The 18,214-nt window shown below is 39.8% G+C and overlaps 4 protein-coding genes across 7 annotated transcripts; 1 reads left to right on the top strand and 3 right to left on the bottom strand.

Annotated features, from left to right (window-relative positions):
* Positions 1-76: 76 nt before the first annotated feature.
* LOC111475607 (thaumatin-like protein 1b) lies at positions 77-2,260 on the bottom strand. The gene is made up of 3 exons (XM_023119922.1): positions 2,101-2,260; positions 1,325-2,018; positions 77-673 (listed from the first exon to the last, which is right to left on the bottom strand). Exons 1-3 carry the CDS (start codon positions 2,156-2,158, stop codon positions 490-492), a joined length of 936 nt encoding a protein of 311 aa, XP_022975690.1. The 5' UTR covers positions 2,159-2,260; the 3' UTR covers positions 77-489.
* A 1,169-nt stretch (positions 2,261-3,429) lies between these two features.
* LOC111476812 (UPF0307 protein PMI3641) lies at positions 3,430-6,491 on the bottom strand. The gene is made up of 6 exons (XM_023120625.1): positions 6,101-6,491; positions 5,901-5,949; positions 5,746-5,797; positions 4,755-4,909; positions 4,268-4,375; positions 3,430-3,705 (listed from the first exon to the last, which is right to left on the bottom strand). The coding sequence occupies exons 1-6, from the start codon at positions 6,451-6,453 to the stop codon at positions 3,544-3,546; spliced, it is 879 nt and encodes a 292-aa protein (XP_022976393.1). The 5' UTR covers positions 6,454-6,491; the 3' UTR covers positions 3,430-3,543.
* A 753-nt stretch (positions 6,492-7,244) lies between these two features.
* On the top strand, positions 7,245-14,672 carry LOC111476981 (putative E3 ubiquitin-protein ligase LIN-1). 4 transcript variants are annotated; one of them, XM_023120870.1, is made up of 18 exons: positions 7,245-7,373; positions 7,519-7,625; positions 7,741-8,879; positions 8,958-9,018; positions 9,156-9,539; positions 9,686-9,765; positions 9,852-11,120; positions 11,566-11,710; positions 11,794-12,051; positions 12,139-12,445; positions 12,524-12,648; positions 12,734-12,853; positions 12,960-13,091; positions 13,356-13,478; positions 13,576-13,686; positions 13,895-14,038; positions 14,143-14,403; positions 14,489-14,672. In XM_023120870.1, exons 3-18 carry the CDS (start codon positions 7,939-7,941, stop codon positions 14,507-14,509), a joined length of 4,482 nt encoding a protein of 1,493 aa, XP_022976638.1. In that variant the 5' UTR covers positions 7,245-7,373; positions 7,519-7,625; positions 7,741-7,938; the 3' UTR covers positions 14,510-14,672. The 4 variants fall into 4 exon arrangements, with proteins under 4 accessions (XP_022976638.1, XP_022976637.1, XP_022976636.1 ...); XM_023120869.1 differs by lacking the exon at positions 7,519-7,625 and having other exon boundaries at positions 7,782-8,879; XM_023120868.1 differs by having other exon boundaries at positions 7,245-7,625; positions 7,782-8,879.
* Positions 14,673-14,768: 96 nt separating this feature from the next.
* On the bottom strand, positions 14,769-17,908 carry LOC111475461. Its single transcript, XM_023119887.1, has 9 exons — positions 17,810-17,908; positions 16,535-17,662; positions 16,101-16,197; positions 15,952-15,994; positions 15,799-15,849; positions 15,494-15,622; positions 15,315-15,374; positions 15,173-15,238; positions 14,769-15,092 (listed from the first exon to the last, which is right to left on the bottom strand). The coding sequence occupies exons 2-9, from the start codon at positions 16,617-16,619 to the stop codon at positions 14,793-14,795; spliced, it is 831 nt and encodes a 276-aa protein (XP_022975655.1). The 5' UTR covers positions 16,620-17,662; positions 17,810-17,908; the 3' UTR covers positions 14,769-14,792.
* Between the last annotated feature and the right edge of the window lie 306 nt (positions 17,909-18,214).

The raw sequence follows: 18,214 nt of genomic DNA, 5'->3' as shown, positions 1-18,214 counted from the left end.
CTCGACATTAAAATAACTTAGTGATATGACCCATTTGGAATCATCAATGTCGTTTTCATGTGTTTTTACAGCAATATTAGAATGTGACATAAACATATTCATTAAACAGTTTAATCATAACAATATTGAGTCCTTCCCCCAATACCAACAAATGAATTCATCCATCTTATTATAAAGAATTGACGTATCGTAAAATCCTTGGAAAGAAATTCTTAAATAATTTAAATCCCTCGTCTTCTCCTTTCAGCTTACGCCTATCGGACGGCGGATTGGTTGGCTTTTCAATTGTGACACGCGTCTGCATCACCTGGGCCGCCCCCGGCCTACCCCCACTTCCCCCATCACATCATGCATTTTCTAATGAACGAAACACGCTGTGGGCTCCACATGTGACACGATGCTCTCCAGGCAAAAATGGGCCGACCTCTTCTTTAAAAAGGTAATGGGCCTCTACTACTACAACCCAACTACGAAAGAAAGCGGGTCGGGTCAAAAGAGCTGCCGAGATTGAAGAATGGACACCGTGGCAATGGCTACCCCCAGTACACCGCGGAGCGTTGTTCTCGACGCGCCGCTTAGATCATATACAGCCCCCCCTTCGTAAACCATAGTGTCGTTGCCGCCATTAATTATTGCCGGCGTGCTTGTGTTGTGACCTTCCGTTGATTTCTGACTGCACTCACAAAAGAAATGAAATTTGTCGGTGACTGATACATTCAGATAAAAAAAATAAGCAATAGTGTTAATCAAGTGAAACGTGTCAGATTCTCAGTGGACCGTTACGCAGATTTTTTGACCGTTGCGTAATTGTACACAGCTAGAAAATCGTGCCAAATTACAACACCTCGTGTTACGTTATTTAAGCCGTTGAGCTAAAAAAACGGACTCCACGTGAAAAATCTCTATTATTCCGCGGCACGATCAACAAAAACTAAATCGTTGATTCGACGGCGTCGCCGCCGCCCCACGTCCCGCCTGGAAACGTGTCGGCTAAAGAGTCGGTCGATGAAGGATAAATTACTAAAATACCCTTCCAAATTCTATATGGCATAAGCTTAAGCACGTGATTCCCTCTGACTGGAAATTATGAAAACTTCTAATGTACGAAAATGCCCTCTGAAGTTCGAACGAAAAAGAAGGCGAGGTATAAAGTCAAAAGGGAGAATTTTGTAAATTTACCTTGTTGGGAGAAGGGCAGAATGTGATGATAATTTCCATCTGACTGGAAATTATGAAAACTTCTAATGTACGAAAATGCCCTCCAAAGTTCGAACGAAAAAGAAGGCGAGGTATAAAGTCAAAAGGGAGAATTTTGTAAATTTACCTTGTGTTGGGAGAAGGGCAGAATGTGATGATATAATCGGCGTCGGCACATGTAAACGTGCTGGTTTTGTCGTCGTAAGCGTAGCTGTAAGCGCGTGGACACGCGCTTTTGAACACCTGCGAGTACGCAGAGGGTTTGCAAGTATCGGGTGTCGCGTACTCGCCACTGCAACAGTACTGCGGTTCGTTGAAAGCTTCACACGCGCTTTTACACGCGACGTTCTCTCCGCCGTCCACGCTGAAAACCTTGAGCTCTTGAGGACACGCGCCGTTCAAATCCACAACGCACCCGGTGCTTACACATTTCTCGCCGGTGCCGCCCTGCGGGACAACCAGCATAGGAATATTGTAACCATCGACCAAACTCACATCGAAGAAGTCAAGGCCGCTAGCGCCATCGAGGGTGAACTCCGCCAGAGTGGCTGGCGGCTTCGCGCCGTTCCCGCCGCACTCGACCTTGTCGGAGCCGCAGTCGCCAGTGAGGCAAGAGAATTTTCCATTGGAGTCTTGTGAACAGTGGGTCCGGCCCCAGAATCGGCCCCCCCATGACCCCGGAGCAGAGATTGTTTTGGAGTCGCCAGCAGCGAGGACGAAGCCGGTGGCGGGAAGTGGTGGAACTCCGGCGTTGGAGAGAATTCCCGGCCAAACTGTGTACTCACATTTATTTACTATGCTGAAAGTGGTGGATAATACTCCTGCAATTTCATAGTTAGACATAAGATTCAGAACATGAACACTAAATATGGATTTAAAAAGAAACTGAAAATGTAAAGCTACCTGATATTGAAATTTGGATGGTCAGAAGATATAATATGAACCAAATTTGTGTTCCCATTAAAGGGTTAGAACGCAAGAGTCAAATGAAGAGACGGGAAGATGAGAAAGAAGTTGAAGAGAATTGTTTAGTTTCGTCGGATTTAGAGTGAGCTCTTGAAGGAACGGATGAATGGCGTATTTATAGACACCAACCGAAGGTAAACGGACATTCTAGCCTCATGCTTAGTGGGCCTGGGCCCATGGTCAATATTTTATTTATTTATTTAAATAAAAAAAAATGAACCAAATGATTTCTTGCTTTTAAGAATTTCAAATTATGCCATCAATATATAAAATTTGTGTATTTATCTAATTCATACTCAACATTTCTTCCACTAAATATATATTAAAATTTCTCTCTAATACATATAATTTAATAGAACTACTACACATGACACTTGATTTAATAAATTCAGATGAGTTGGCATGATTTAGCCAATAATTTGATAGACAAATAAGATTATATCAAAGTCAACTTGTAATTATCAAATATCACAAATCCATATTTTGTAGACCATGCTAAAATTAAAAAGAAAAAAAATATAATATTTAAATAGGTAATTAAGATTAATCAGTAAATTAAAAAGAAGCATACTGTGAGAAAAAACACTGGTTTGATTGGGCCACGTTTTTATTGCAAGAAACGTGGGGTCGCTGACTATGGTTCCACGTAGCTGCCAACTGAGCGTTTTTCCCATTTGGTTCTTCAGTTTGTTTACCAAAGTTGACAATATTTCAAGTTGGATACAACTTCCCGTTTCCAAAATCAAATTTGATTCCTTAAGCAAATCAATGGTCTCAAACCGACCAACTACCGGGGAACATTCCAATTCTCAACGCCCCTTCCTTTCTCAGTGTTCAAACCCACATCAACCGAAGGTCTTGGTTGGAGGTATTGATGTGGGAGCCTACGTCACTCACCTCCAACCATTGTTCAATCAGCGCGTAAATGCCATTAAAGAGGACTGGCGTCATTCAATACTAATCTTCCATCATAGACCAGACATTACAATTTTCAAGGCACAAGTTGATGCAGAAAAGGCCTCAAGACCCCAATTTTGAACGAACAATATCATGACCATCCCTCAATGTAAGCTAGCTGTTGTTGCTTTCCTTATAAATTCCCCCACTATTAAAAGGCATTCCTACAGAGAAGAGTGCTGGACATGGACAGGAAAAGGATCAAGAAAGACCTTGAGATGCATATTAGACATAGCCTGGTAAACAGTCTCTAAGAGCCTAGTTAGCACTCAACAACTTGATCAAGCAGAGTTGAAAGAAGGTGAGAAGGAAAAGAAAAAATGTGTTGGAAGTGAGCATTAACCGTCTGCAAGGTTTTAAAAAAATAAATATGTGTGCATAAGAAAGAATGTGAAGTTAATGTAGTGCACAAATAAATTTGTACTAGAGTTCATAAGGGGGCAGTTGTTTCGCCATTCTACAAAGAAAACGAGCAAGGGGCTTCTTAGCGGTTGTTATTGCCACATTGACTTCATCCTCGTTCTCTTCAGTTGCCGCCTTGCGTTCTTCAACCATGTGCACTTTTCGGACAAGTCTCCGCAGCTCCTGTTGACGATTTTCATGCTAGTCAGAATCGCATGGGAATAGAATATCTAACTTAGCTAATAAAAGCTTCAACTTGTAATTGTTCCGAAAATCCTTGTCCTATTTTTCTTGGGTAATTGATAGTTGACAAAGCAGACCTGATTATAACTTTTTCAGCTAGAAGCATACAGAGGCCCTCTTTTGTTTGCTACTATCTTAAATAACTTTTATTTGCCTTCCATGGTTTTTTTCAAACACGATCCTTTCTTTTGGCTCTCACTTAGTGTACATTTTCTTCATATTTTCAGAGCTATAGCTTTTCTACAATTATAGCCCAGTGGAAGTGTTTTCTTTCTTTTTCTTTTTTTTTCTGTTAATTTCCCTTGGATAGGGGTTTTCACCTCTTTTTGACATTTTCTCTTAATGTTTATTATCTCTCTCTCTCTCTCTCTCTCACACACACACACACACACACAAAATCTTAAACAACTTAGAACGTTACAAAAATGGGTAAGGGTGGCACACCATTGACATGAAAAGAAAAGAAGAGAGAAAAGAAGTAGGGATGTAGTAAGTCAAGTACCTGACGGTCAAATTCCACAGTTTGTAGCGAATAAATTTCATTTGTAACGTTCTTGTCCTTACTGACTAACCCATCAAGCCATCTTGTAGCAATGTCCACATGCGGACCCTAATTAAGAAAGATATGGAGGGAAAGGGGAAGAAAAATTCTAAAATTAAAATGAACATGGTATAAAATGACATTTATGAACATAATGCCCCTTCAATTGAGTCCAGAAACACAGGTTTTTACTCATCACAAAAAAAAACATGGGTTTTTACAGTTTTGACAAGTTCCTGTATATTAATCAAAGTTAAATCCTAATAAAGCAACAGTAGCCATTCTCGCTGGCTCTAATTTCTAAGTGTAGTTTTTACATTTCATTCGGTTCCATGCTGTAGTATAGTCTTAGAAAAGATCAGCAAGACAAATAAACTTTAACAAAAATTATAACAATTTGGTATGCAAAAGAAGCGGTAATGTGTAAAAGAACCAGGACATAAAATACCTCTTCTTCCTCCTCCTCATATTCAGAGTCTGTATCTTCATCATCGTCAACTGCTACCGAACCAGACAATGTCTGCAGCGTGCTATGGTCACCGTCTTTTGTGGCCTGTATTAAACTGTCCATTAATTCAGGTTGAACATCCCTCAGCAGTTTTCCTATAGCAAATTAAGCCAATTTATCAGAGCCACAGAATACGAATGCTTAGGAAAAATAAATTTACACTTCTGTAGCTAAAGAAGTATTAATGTATCAATTATACACACATATATTCTAAAAAACATGTCCCCAACGTGTTTGTGTTCTACTTATGTAGAAATTGACATATCATCATATCTGCATCATGACATGTTTGTGTCCCAAGTCCGTGCTGCTTAGAACAATGACCCCAATACCCTAACCAGAGTTATGATCATTTCAAGGCCCTCCATTTCAAATTTGAGAAGACTGTTCTCTTAAAGTGTGATTTTGTGCCTTACATTTTACAGGATCTCGGTCTCATAAGTTTGTCAAGGATCACATAGACAGCAAGTTTATATTTCTTCAATTGTTCTTGATAAACCATCACGTCAAGGTGATCCAAGTTTAATATTCTTATATTAGAATATCAAAAGAAGTGGTCCCACATTGGCTAATTAAGAGAAAGATTATGGGTTTATAAGTAAGGAACACTATCTCTATTGGTATGAGACCTTTTGGAAAACAAAAAGCAAAGCCATAAGAGCTTATGCTCAAAGTGAACAATATCATACTATTATGGAGAGTCGTGATTTCTAACATGATATCAGAATCATGCCCTAATTTAGCCATGTCAATAAAATCCTCAAATGTCGAATAAAGAAGTTGTGAGCCTCGAAGGTGTAGTCAAAAGTGACTCAAGTGTCGAACAAAGGGTGTATTTTGGAGAGTCGTGATTTTTATCAGTTCTAACTACTAACACGAATGGCCGAAATGCACATTTTACAAAAGAATGAAATATCAAATATCAGCTTACCAATGTAACTAAACTGCCTTCGTTTTCCTTCTCTGACATCACGCCCAAGCCTCTGCGTCAAAAAATCAAACACCTTAGCTACATAAAAAGTTCATGCGTTGCCATACTGCCAAAGGATACGACTAACCACAAAATACAAGCGCTATGAGAATCACCTTCACAAGCATTATTGCATCGAAGACATCTTTCTCGAGGGACGCCACTCTATCACCCCGGAGAAGTAAAAGAAATCTCGCATTAGTCTCACTAAACTTGGAAACTCAAACTCCATTTACCATCTCCCGAAGATTATCAGTGATAAACATTATACAAGAATAAGAAGTGGCCGGATAATGTTATGAGAGGATATGATTACCTAAGGATGCGTTTAATTTGAGGAGTGGAGAAGGCCGCGAGATCCATGCCCCATTGGACGGCTCGTCGAGCTTCCCGTTTAAGCTGGTTCCGGCTCTTTCTAACATCCAAGTCCTCATCAACGCTCTCATCTTCTTGGAATTCGGCCGGAGCTTGAGCTTTGGATAATCTGAGACCTTTCGATCCGTGTTGGACTTCGCGACGAGCAGAATGAACGGTAGCTAAAGTTAGTCGAAGAGAGTCGATTCTTTTGGCGACCCATGGCGGGGATGAGAGAAAATGATGTACGGTGCAACCGAAACAGTGATTCTGCAACATCGGCCAGTGCCGGAGAGCCCGAACCATATGACCCATGGCTGACGCGCTTCAGTCCGCGGCGGTGGTTTTACCGGCACCATAAATGGATGAAGGCGGGTTCGGCCCAGATCCATTGGCCCAGATCCATTGGCCCATCAAAATGCAAGGTTCTTCTTTCTAGTATAAAGTTTTATTTCGTTATTTTAATCTAGTTGATTTACATATTTATTCTTCGTTTATTTATTATTAATTTTTTAAAGACCGTTACTTATTTTTTTAATTACAATAGGTAGGAAGATTTGAGCTGCAAAACCTGTTTATTATCATTTATGTTATAATTAATATAATTAGTGGATACTAAGCATTCAATATCATAGAAATTGAAATAAAAATTTATCATAATAAAGTCAACAATTGAACTGAAAAAGTCAACGTGAACCAAACAATTAGCATCATCTTGGCTTTGGTATTATTACCAAACCTCGTCAAAATTTGATTTTTTTTTTAAAAAATTATGATAAAGCAAATTTTTTTGCCTTAAAAATTTAAAACTAAAAACAGAAACAAAATCAGTTATGGGTCCACAACTGTAGGGTCGGTAAATTTCGCGCCAAAAGTTGGGCGTTTTGGTCATTTGGAAAATTTGAAGACAGTTAATAAAAGTTGGAAATAGGATGTGGCTTAGATAGTTCCAATCCTTCTTGAACCAAAACGGCGATGATGCATTCCCTTTTCATAATCGCTAAACGACGGTTCCAATTCCTTATTAATTTTTATTTCTCATGCTAAAAGCGATAGTTATTAATTAAGAAATGATTGCAAGTCTTCGGTTTGCTTATCTCTCTCAGAACCGAGGCCGGCAGCTAAATCTTCCCCCATCCAGCTGCCGCCCATCAATCATTTGGCGGGTGATGCTCACGGCAATGAAGTTGCTTCGATGAAGACAAGTCCTGGATCAACTTCGATTTCCATCGTAGGTCAGTTCACTGCTTCTCCCGAATGCTTGTTCTGAAACTGAATTTTGTTGATGTTTTCCCTCTATGCAACCGTTCGATGATATTGCTCTGTCATTGTTATAGTCGAACTATGTCCTAATTCGTTGCAATCACTCTCCCTCTCTAGTTATTCGTGTGTAGTTTGCTTAGTGATTCTTACAACAGAATGAAGTTACTTCGCTGAAGAAAAGTCCAGGATCAACTTTGATTGGAGCTCAGTTCATTGATTCACGTGTACGATTGTTTCTGAAACCAATTTTCGTTGATATTTTCACCTTGTGTAATTTTTAGCAGTGATACATCTGTTCTGTCATCGTTTACTAGAATTCTGTCCTAATATCCGTCGCAGACTGTAACAAGGTGTTGATCGTCTGATTTGATTGTTGGTAGATAAAGAAATGGCGATTGAGAATTGAAATGTGTTTGTAAGCTTATCCACCGGATAGATTTTCAGCAACTGAAGAAAAAGAAATTAGAGGCAATGATTTTACGTCTTAGCCTTTTACACTAATAAAGAGCGAACTCGAGGGGAGAACTGTGGCGAAGGATGGCCGGAGAATATAGGTTTGCAATGGACCAGAAGGACATTGTGAGATTATTGGTTGCCACCATTGGTGATTTCACTCGATGTCGCTTGATCAATAAAGAGCACAGGAACCTTCACAAAGAGCAATGTGCCGAGAGATTGGCAGCTGAAGACGGAAGCCATGACAAAGATACAGAGGTTAGGTACTCCGATCAAGCAGTGCTGGCGAATTTGGATTGGGGTATTGAAGCCCTTGAGGAGGCTCTCAACACATCCAATATAGAAACTAAGTTTGCACGGCTTGACCATGCGGAGAAGATGCTTCAAGTGTGTGCCTTGTTAAACTCTAACGAGAAAACTGCTGGAGTTCCCAATTTCTACCTTTCTGCTTGGGCTCACCTAAATCTTTCTTATCTCTGGAAATTGCGAGGAAATGTTCACAACTCAGTCCTCCATATTCTTGAGATGTTTATTGTGGATCCCTTCTTTTCACGCATTGATTTTGCTCCTGAGCTCTGGAAAGAACTCTTTCTTCCACACATGAGTTCAATCGTTGGGTGGTACTCAGAGGAGAGGCACAGGCTTGTGATCGAAGTGATTCCTGATTCTTCTGATTTATCCTTCACAGCTGATATAGATCAATTCTTCAACGAATCTTTGATATTTTCGCTGAGGCCTGATCAAGTGGAGAAATTACAGAAGTTGGAGAAGCTTTATGGAGAATCTTTGGACGAGAATTCGAGGCTCTTTGCTAAATACTTCAAGGACTGTATGAGTTCTGATTCAAGTTCTACCAAGAAGGTTGCCCCGATGTTGCCAATCGCGGAGCCACCTATGACTCCTCTTCATGAAGTTAGCCGCTCAATTCCCGATTACATTAAATTTGGACCTATTTTACCCAAGAGTGCCGGCTTTTCGTCCATCTTGCTAAGATCTAAAGATGGTGCAACAGAAGCAAGCAGGTTTGATTCCAAAATTCTCAGGATGGCTCTCTAATTTGTTACTTTATTTTTCTAACCAAATATTTGGGTTCCAAATAGGCCAAAGGGGACTTCCAGTCCAGCCAACAGCTCAGAGAAATTTGCAGGGCGGTATGCTCAGGTTTGTCTTGAGTTCAAATTTCACTTCTCATCATTTCAATTGCTAGAATGGTCTAAATATATACGCCAGAAGGAACTCTGCCGGTTATACTCGTAATTCAGTAATAACATAAGCTCTGTTTTGATTTATCTTTCTAGAATGATTCACTAGAGGAGATTGAGAACGATTCTGATCATGAACCTTTCGATTCTTACGAACTTAGCGATACCGTGACACATAAATTACTCTCACCTAGTAGCACAAGGACGTCAGAGGATGAGCAAATAGGACCTAAAGGGGAGACGTCGAAAATGGGGAGTTGCAAACGTTCTCCCACCATTTTTTCTCCAATTTCATCTCCTTCAATCCCTTCACCGAAAGACTTATCTCCAACAGCGAATGAGAAGTGTAAAAATGAATCTCGTTCTGCATTGCGACTGTTATCTAGTCGCTTCGGCGGGCAACGTGTTGCTACCTATGTCCCCAGATCACCAGCTACAGGAAGCGATCACAGCTTCAGTCCAGTAGAGTCTGAGGGTGAAGTGAGTGTTTCTCTCGTACTAATCTTGTGTTCTTAACCCTTCTTTTCGATGTATTTCTGTTTTCTGTTTCATGTTCCCTCTTTGCACAATTGCGCTTGGCAAATATGTCTTTTAATTGCAATTGCTCTTCAATTTTGGACTTGAAGAAAGACCGCCACAGGAGAAGATATAGACAAACGCACAATGCAATCTATAACGACGTGAGTAGCCAAGACTTCGAGAATTGGTAATTACAATATTTCACTTTCCATTAATTGGAGCTGTTATTTTCACACAACATAATTGCCTTGAAACTTCTTAAATTTTCTACAGTTTAATCGACAAACTTGAGGAGGAAAGCAGAAGTCGTTCGTCTGAGATTGTGACACATATAGTACGACCCCCTAAAGATTTCGTATGCCCCATAACAGGTCAGATTTTCAGTGAGCCTGTTACTCTTGAAACTGGACAGACTTATGAAAGAAAAGCGATTCAGGAATGGTTGAAAAGAGGAAATACAACTTGCCCCATTACACGGCAGCCATTGTCTTCAACTGTAATGCCTAAAATGAATTATGTCTTGAAAAGACTGATTACGTCTTGGCAGGAACAGCATCCTGATCTTGCTCAGGATTGTTCTTGGACTGGTACATCAGTAGTAAGTACTGTCAGTTCTTCCTTCAAAATGGCGAATTCTCTGGCATCTACTCCTTGCCGACCATTTCACATTCCTCTAAACAGTACGTACGAGTCTCTTAACCAAAAAGGCAAAAGATTAATGCAAGAAGCAGTATCTTCATCGCCGACCAGTGTAATATCCCAGGCCACAGTCGAGAAAATCATTAACAGTTTAAAACCTTTTGTCTCTTGTCTTTGTAATTTCGAAAGCTTGAAACAATGTGAGACAGCTGTGCTCGCTATAGCAGGGTTCTGGAAGGACTCGAAAGGCGATTTAGCGGTCCATTCTTATTTATCCGAATTGGCTGTTGTGAACGGCTTTGTGGAAATACTGTTAAATTCCCGTGAGAGAGAAGTCCTCAGAACCTCGATTTACGTTCTTTCGGAGCTTATTTGTGCTGATGGAAATGTTGGAGAGTCCCTTAGTAGTCTAGATTCTGATTTTTATTGCCTAGCTTCTTTGCTGACGAGTGGGTTGTCAGAGGCTTCTGTTCTTATGTGCCTGCTAAGGCCTACATTTACTCAGTTGTCAGCTCATGACCTTATACCTTCCCTAGCCCAGATGATCCAGAAGAAAAATGAAGAATTTGATCATCTTCCGTTTGTAATAGAGCCAAAAAATGCTGCTATCGCAATGCTCGAACAGATTTTTATGGGAGGGGATGAAACTAGCCAGTCCAGGAATGCTGAGAGGTTTACCTCTGCTGAAGGAATCCCTGCATTAGTCAAGTTTTTGGGTCGGGTAGAAGTGAGGAGGCCAATACTTTCCATACTTTTATGTTGTATGCGGGTCGACCAAGGTTGCAAGGACTCAATAGCAGAGGAGATTGAGCTTGCTCCAGTTCTTGAGTTCCTTCATACTGGAAATGATGACGATAGAGGCCTGTGTGTGGCTTTTCTGTCAGAGCTGGTTCAGATGCACAGGTATAATACTAATTCACTTGAAAACAAATTTCTCTTGTTGTGCAATCAGTTTTAAATATTACTTCTCTAGTTAAGTTGCCTATATGGTGGGCTCCTTGTTTCATGCTGTTGTTTTTCATAACAAAGTGGGCAAAGGTCTAAGCAGCCTTCAACTACTGAAAATCAACTGATCTTGAAATTGTTTTTTTTTTTTTTTCCTCCTGCATTTTGTGGCTTGGGTCAAAATTAAATGCTTGTTATATAAATACCATCACTCACCATAAACTACATTTCAACCAGTTTTCTTTAATTAAAATAGCAGCATTATCAACTCCCAAAACCTGAGTCAAATTATTCGTATGGCATGTATGGTATTTGTCATATATCGCAATCCCAAATAACTGCCTCTGGTTAATTCCGCATCATAACTCAATTTCAATTTCTGATCATTGTTGGGGAATTACAGACGGACAAAATGCAATCAAATTTTGCAGACAATTAAAGATGAAGGAGCATTCAGTACGATGCATACACTTCTTACATATCTTCGAATGGCTCCAATTGAGCAACAGCCGGGCATTGGTTCTCTTCTTCTCCAGCTGGATCTCCTGGTTTGACTAGATCCTTTAACAGCTTACATGCATGCGAAAATCATTTTCACATGGAAACTAATAGACAATCTTCCTTGTGTCAGACTGAACCACGAAGAATGAGCATTTACCGAGAAGAATCTATAGATGCACTGTTTGAAGCCTTTCGAAGAAAGGACAACTATAATTCTCAAATTGCAGCTGTAGATGCTTCATTATATCTATCTGGGCGATTGACTTCCTCGGGGAAGTCCTACACAGAAGCGTGGTTGCTCAAACTTGCAGGATTTGATCAGCCTTACAATGCTTTGATGAAGGCTGAGGGACTGAGGAAGCCTGACTACGAATTATCAGAGAGAGAGGTTTCTATTTTTAAAATTTATAATTTCTATGGAACTTATTTCACTGTACGTCTCTCCGATTCTGAATCATAGATATACATGCTATAGGAGGAAGAGAAGGCAGTCAGCGTATGGGAGAAGAGGATAGCACTTGTTCTTTGTAACCATGAAAAAGGGTACATTTTTGAAGTTATGAAGGAATGCCTGAAGAGTAAATCATTAGAGATGGCAAAGTCCTGTCTTGTCATTGTTTCCTGGCTCTGCCACATGGTTTCGACGCTCCCAGATACTGGGGTACAAGAGACTGCTCGCAGGTTCTTGCTTGATGAACTTGTAAACGTTCTCCAATCTTCTAACAGCCTGGAGGAGAAGATTTTAGCATGCCTTGTTTTGAAAACTTTCATTAGTGACCCAGGTGGGTTTTATTTGTAACTCTGACAGTTAGTATGTATATTTCTTTGAAACCGAACTAACTTGGTTACTGATTACGAAGCTGCACTTGAGGAACTGGGACTTCATGCAACATCCATCAACAAAACGTTGAGAAAGCTCAGGAGAAGTTCTTTGGTGGTCAATGATATAATGAAAGCCTTGATGAACGTGCCATCCGTTGATGCAGTAAGTCGGGTTTGGGGAAAGGGTTTTGTTCTTAGTTCACACTAAAAGTGGATCCATAGCTTACTACTAATCGTCTGCCCATTAGACAGAGCTCTGGAGTTATACGGAAGTTGGTGCACTAGATTCCAGCTCAAATGGAGAGGTTTTGTCCCTGGTTCATCTGAATGGGCGGGTCTTAAGCAGTCACTCGGACGGAACCATCAAGGTAAAAATCTGCACAAGACGGGTCGTATGTGCCACCTTAGTGTCAGTTCAGATCGTGGGTAAAATCACTATATTGTCTTACTACCTGCACGATATTCTGCTTTTAGGTTTGGGATGCTGGAGATAAAGTATTGAAGTTGATCCAAGAAGCACGCAAGCACACAAAAGCTGTAACATGCCTGTGTGTTTCCTCTTCGGGCGACGCATTATACAGCGGTTCCTTAGACAAAACAATCCGGGTAAAACTTCTTTGATCATGTTATGCCGAGTTTTCTTCTAAAGAAAAATTACGTAGTGGTTTCTTTGAACAATAGTGATCGGATCAATCAACATTCTAAAGGACAAGATTCAATCTAATCTGATTATGGCTGCGGTTCTTTCTACTGCATTTTATTCCCTAAGAGAACGACAAATTGGCCTTCCTTTTTCTCACTGCATCTGATAGCAAATCTTATTTCGATCAAACTTCCACCATTAATTCTCGGAAAACACCACTCTTACAGGTATGGACCGTCAAGTGTGAAAAAATACAGTGCGTTCAAGTTCATGAAGTGAAGGAGCCAATCTATGACATGAAAGCCAACGCCAATGTCGCATGCTTTGTTTCTCAAGGAACTGGCGTTAAGGTAACTTCGGTTCAGGCTACTAGAGCTGGAAGAACCAATATCCGTAGAATTCAATCCTCTTGATAAGATAATATACTTGTTGGATTGGATATTACAGGTGTACAACTTCTCTGGAGTTCCCAAGCACATAAATTTCAATAAATACGTCAAGTCCCTGGCATTATCAGAAGATAAACTTTATTGCGGTTGCTCTGGTGACTGTATACTGGTACCCCTAATCTTAGAAATCTATTGCTTTCGTTACTTTCATTATCACAAGTAGTAACGTTTTTAGCGAATTAGAGGGAATTCTAAATTTCAATCAATGAGAAAAAACAGTAATGACCAAGCCCAACATCTTATCAATCTGGCGAGTCGGGAAGATGACAATTTTTAGTGATATGGTTTACCAAAATTGTTGTATTGATAATTGGCAGGAGGTGGATTTGACCAAACATACTACAAGCACATTCTATGCTGGCGTAAGAAAGTTGTTATGGAAACAAAACATCTACTCCTTACACTTACACGGGGACCTGCTGTTTGCTGCCGGTTCAGCAGTGGATGGAACTGCAGGCAAGGTACTCAAAATCAACAAAATTAAATAAACCCTTGAATCAAATACTTGTGATGGTTATTATGAAGTGATAATGTTTCTTTTGCGTTTTTGTTTCGAATGTGAAAGACATTTTCGCTGTCGAACAAGACAATGGTGGGATCCTTTTCGCCTGGAGTTGACATCCATCACATGGCTGCAAGCACCGACTTGTTGTTTACAGCCTCGAGATTGGGCATGATTATCGAGGTCTTGTCGAAAGAAAAGTATACAAAAATTGGTTCAGTTAAATTAGGTAGTGCTAGTGGTAGCCACACAAAGATTACGTACCTAACTACAGATGATGATGGAGGATTGCTCTTTGTTGGCACCGCTGGCGGAAAGATACAGGTTTGTTAACTTCTCGTCTTTAGTTCATCATTAATGTAATTTCGTTTAGTTGGTAATCTTACTCTTTATTTCATCATGAATTCAGGTTTGGGGTCTGATGGAATGACGATGGACCAACAGGAAAATGATCAAATCTCTCCTGCACAACCAACGTATAAGATAACTTCAACTCTTAGGTTACTTTTGTGTAAACGTCCAATTCCTTTGGTATTCATCTGGCGATATATATGGTTCTTTGATGAGAATAAATCAAAATTTATGTGCTGTTATTATTATTATTATTATTATTATTTATTTATTTATGTAGCTTTTTTAGTATTTTAATTTTAGTATTTTAACTTTAAAAAATAATGATTTATTTTGTTAATATATATATATATATATATATATTAGGGTTTATAATATATCAGAGTCCAGGAAAGTCTACGCACAGGGGCCTCAATGACACCATCCTTCCACTTCTCATTGCTGTCATTGCCGGAGCTTTTTAATTTTTCCAATATGCCCAGTACATTCTCTACCATTTGGCACCTAAATTCAAGCTCCGACCGCTTGCTCTTCAATTTACTCTCATTCTCGGTCTCCAGTGCAGATACCTTCAGTCGGCGGATCAGATCTATTCCAGCTAGCAGTTTTGTTTTCGAGGTTCGAAGTGGCATCTCCATATCTATCAGCGACTCAACCTTTACCTACAGAACCAATTTCCAAAATTTATCAGAAACCTGAGAGATATGAAGAAAATTTTGTTGCGCCTATAAAGAAAATGCACCTGACAAACATGATCTTCATATAAACGAATATCTGTGGCGCTTGGTTCGAGCTGATTTTGTGGCGCCTATAACCTTTGTGTCAGACCATCGAAGATTTTGCCACAGCAAACAATTACTAAGAATAAGCAGACAATACTTTACCTTTTTGCTCGTTTCTTGGAGTTTTCCAGCAAGAATAAATTCATCAAGTATCAGATAGACCTTCATCAGATTCAACATAAAAATGAGGATCAATTTGGTAGCAGATTCAACACAACAATATGCAAGGAATTTGTGGAAGCAAGAGTAAGAAAATGAAGAACCAAAACGAGCTCACACACATTGCTGAAAAATTGATCCAGAACCTCCACAAACAGACGAACACTCTCAAGATAGTTGTCTGTTTTGTCCACACAAATGGAGAAAAATAATCCTGCATATTGTCTGTAGATGACCTTGTGTGTTCGGAACTGCAAAAGTGGTAGAGATTGCAATAAGCTAGAGCTTACATAAAAACGAGATGAAAGCATTACGCAGCCCACAAGTAAAAGTAGACAAATAACTTTGAAAATATTGAAAAATGTCAACTGAAACGAAACAAATCCCGGCCAAAAACTGGGACGAAACCACAACAAAAAGTTCTAACCTCAACAGAATTTCTGAAATTGGGATCACTATTCACCACCAATCGATGAACCTGCAATTGAATCAAAAGAAAAGACCTAGAAGTTAGCTTGGAAAGAAAAAATTGAAATCAGAGAATTAAGAAACAAAATTCATGAGGGAATTGGAAAAATACCTCGCACTCGACCTTATACTTCGCCAGACGGGTCTTGCCCTGCCTATTTTGCAAAGTATAAACCGGATATGCAAAAAACCAAATGATAATGTCAAAACCTTCATTCTGAGACTACCTTTAAGATCACCAAAATGAAAAGGCCGCCAGACCATTCTTTAAAATGACGAAGGGATCGACGAATCCAAATCCAATTGATTATCGGAGGCTGAATTCGGTGCACAAAGTGCTGAAATGTCTTTAAAGTTTGTGTTGAGATGAATGTGAATGCAGATGAGCAAACGATTCTGCATAATTGTTGATTTTGTTTATCTTTTGACCTTGAAAAAGATAAATACTTGAAGGTGCAAAGGACATCGTAACTTTCAATTATTTAAAGAAAAACTCACCCAAAACAAAAAGCTTAGGCAAAACAGGAATCTGTACAAGCTTCGGGAGAGAGAAAAAAGAAACAGAAAAAAAAGTCTAACGGGCAGGCAAGCTTGTCTTTTTGTTGACTGGGCGTGTTTGCAATCTCATTTCTCCAATCCTATTCAATTGGAAGAATAAGACGCTCTCCAGACCTCCTTCAAAAACCATCCTCCATGTGTTGAAAAACCCTTCCGATCCTCTCCAATAAAAAAAAGTTTCACAACACAATCAAGAGAACGGCCTGTGAAGGCGATCTGCATCTCCCACGAAAGGGTGGATGCAACAAAACCTCTTCAAGCACAGGGCATCGGTCGTGGACTCATGACTAAGAGATCTCAGACAATCCCAAATCCCAATTGACTACAAGATCTCAAACTAAATCTACATGGGAAACAAATAAGGCAAAGAATGAGGTTCCGAACCTCCAAAACCTCTCTACAAAGAACACACCACTTGGAATCGAGGTACCAACGAAAACCTCCAGACTGAATCAACAAACAAAACATTCGCATCGGAACTGATAATATTATGCACAATCCCAACACTAAAAACTGTCCAAAACAAATAAGCATAATCAAATCTCGATTTAGAAAACGAAAAACAACAAAAGTTCAAACCGGAGCCTCCACAATGACAATGCGATCCCACGAGTAATCAAATAAAAATCACGTTTCTAATTACCATCGAGCCATCCACAACCTATATTGCAAAGACCCAATAGACAACCAACCCAAAATTGAATAAACAAAGAAGGCGATATAAACAGCACAAGTAAAAACCTGGGGAGGAAGAAATTGCAAGAAACCCGAAATCGAGAGGGGAAAAAGGGGGATCTGAAGAAGCAAACCTGTGAGGTGGTAGCAATACAGAGAAGAGGGAATTTAGGTCTGAGTTGCAGACGCGAGAAAGAAGTAGGAGAGGAAGAGGGAGTGGTTTGGCAATACTACCAATCTTCCACAAGCTAATTGTCAATGCCCCATTTCATTCATTTTATAACGACCATTCCTTGTACTATGGCGATTGACGTCATTCCACTTCAACGAAATCAATTCAATAGAATGGAGCTTCGAATTTCGACAAATATTGGGACGCAACAGCCTAAGATCAAAATTTCATCACATAAACCCACAAAATCACAAAAAAAAGTTCTCACCTCAACACCAAATTTGTGAACTTGGGAAGTAGTAAAGAGTGCCCGCGATCGCCTCAAAGGGAGTGGATTATGATATCCAACCTTGGTGGGAGAGGAGAACACACCATTTATAAGGGTGTGAAAACCTCCCTAGGATATACGTTTTAAAGACTTGAGGGGAACCGAAATGAAAAGTTCAAAAAAGACAATATCAGCTAGCAGTCGATCTGAGCCGTTACAACCTAGAACTTAGCCGAGAAAGAAAAAATTGGAATGGACAATTAACAAACAAAATTCATGAGGGAATTGGAAAAATACCTCGTACTCGACCTTGTGCTTTTCGGATTCCTCGAGAGGAACGTAATACTTAGCCAGACGGGTCTTGCCCTGCCTATTTTGCAAAAGTATGAATCGGATCTGCAAAAAATTAAATGATAATGTCAAAACCTTACAATCTGAGACTACCTTTAACATCACCAAAATGAGAAAGCCGACAGACCATTCTTGAAAATGACGAAGGAAGATCGACGAATCCAACTCCAATTGATTGTCGGAGGCCGAATTTTGGTGCACAAAGTTGCGTTGATTATCGGAGGACGAATTTTGGTGCACAGAGTTGCGTTGATTGTCGGAGGCCGAATTCTGTGCAAAAAGTTGCGTTGATTACTCTTGCCTTATTGGGTCAGAATTTTTTACAGGCCCATTAACCCATTGGCCCATTTT

This window comes from Cucurbita maxima, unplaced genomic scaffold (genome assembly GCF_002738345.1).
Source record: "Cucurbita maxima cultivar Rimu unplaced genomic scaffold, Cmax_1.0 Cma_Scf00003, whole genome shotgun sequence".
NCBI classification, from domain to species: Eukaryota; Viridiplantae; Streptophyta; class Magnoliopsida; order Cucurbitales; family Cucurbitaceae; genus Cucurbita; species Cucurbita maxima.
The sequence above is the reverse complement of the archived record's forward strand: the minus strand, read 5'-3'. Positions and strand labels throughout refer to the sequence as shown.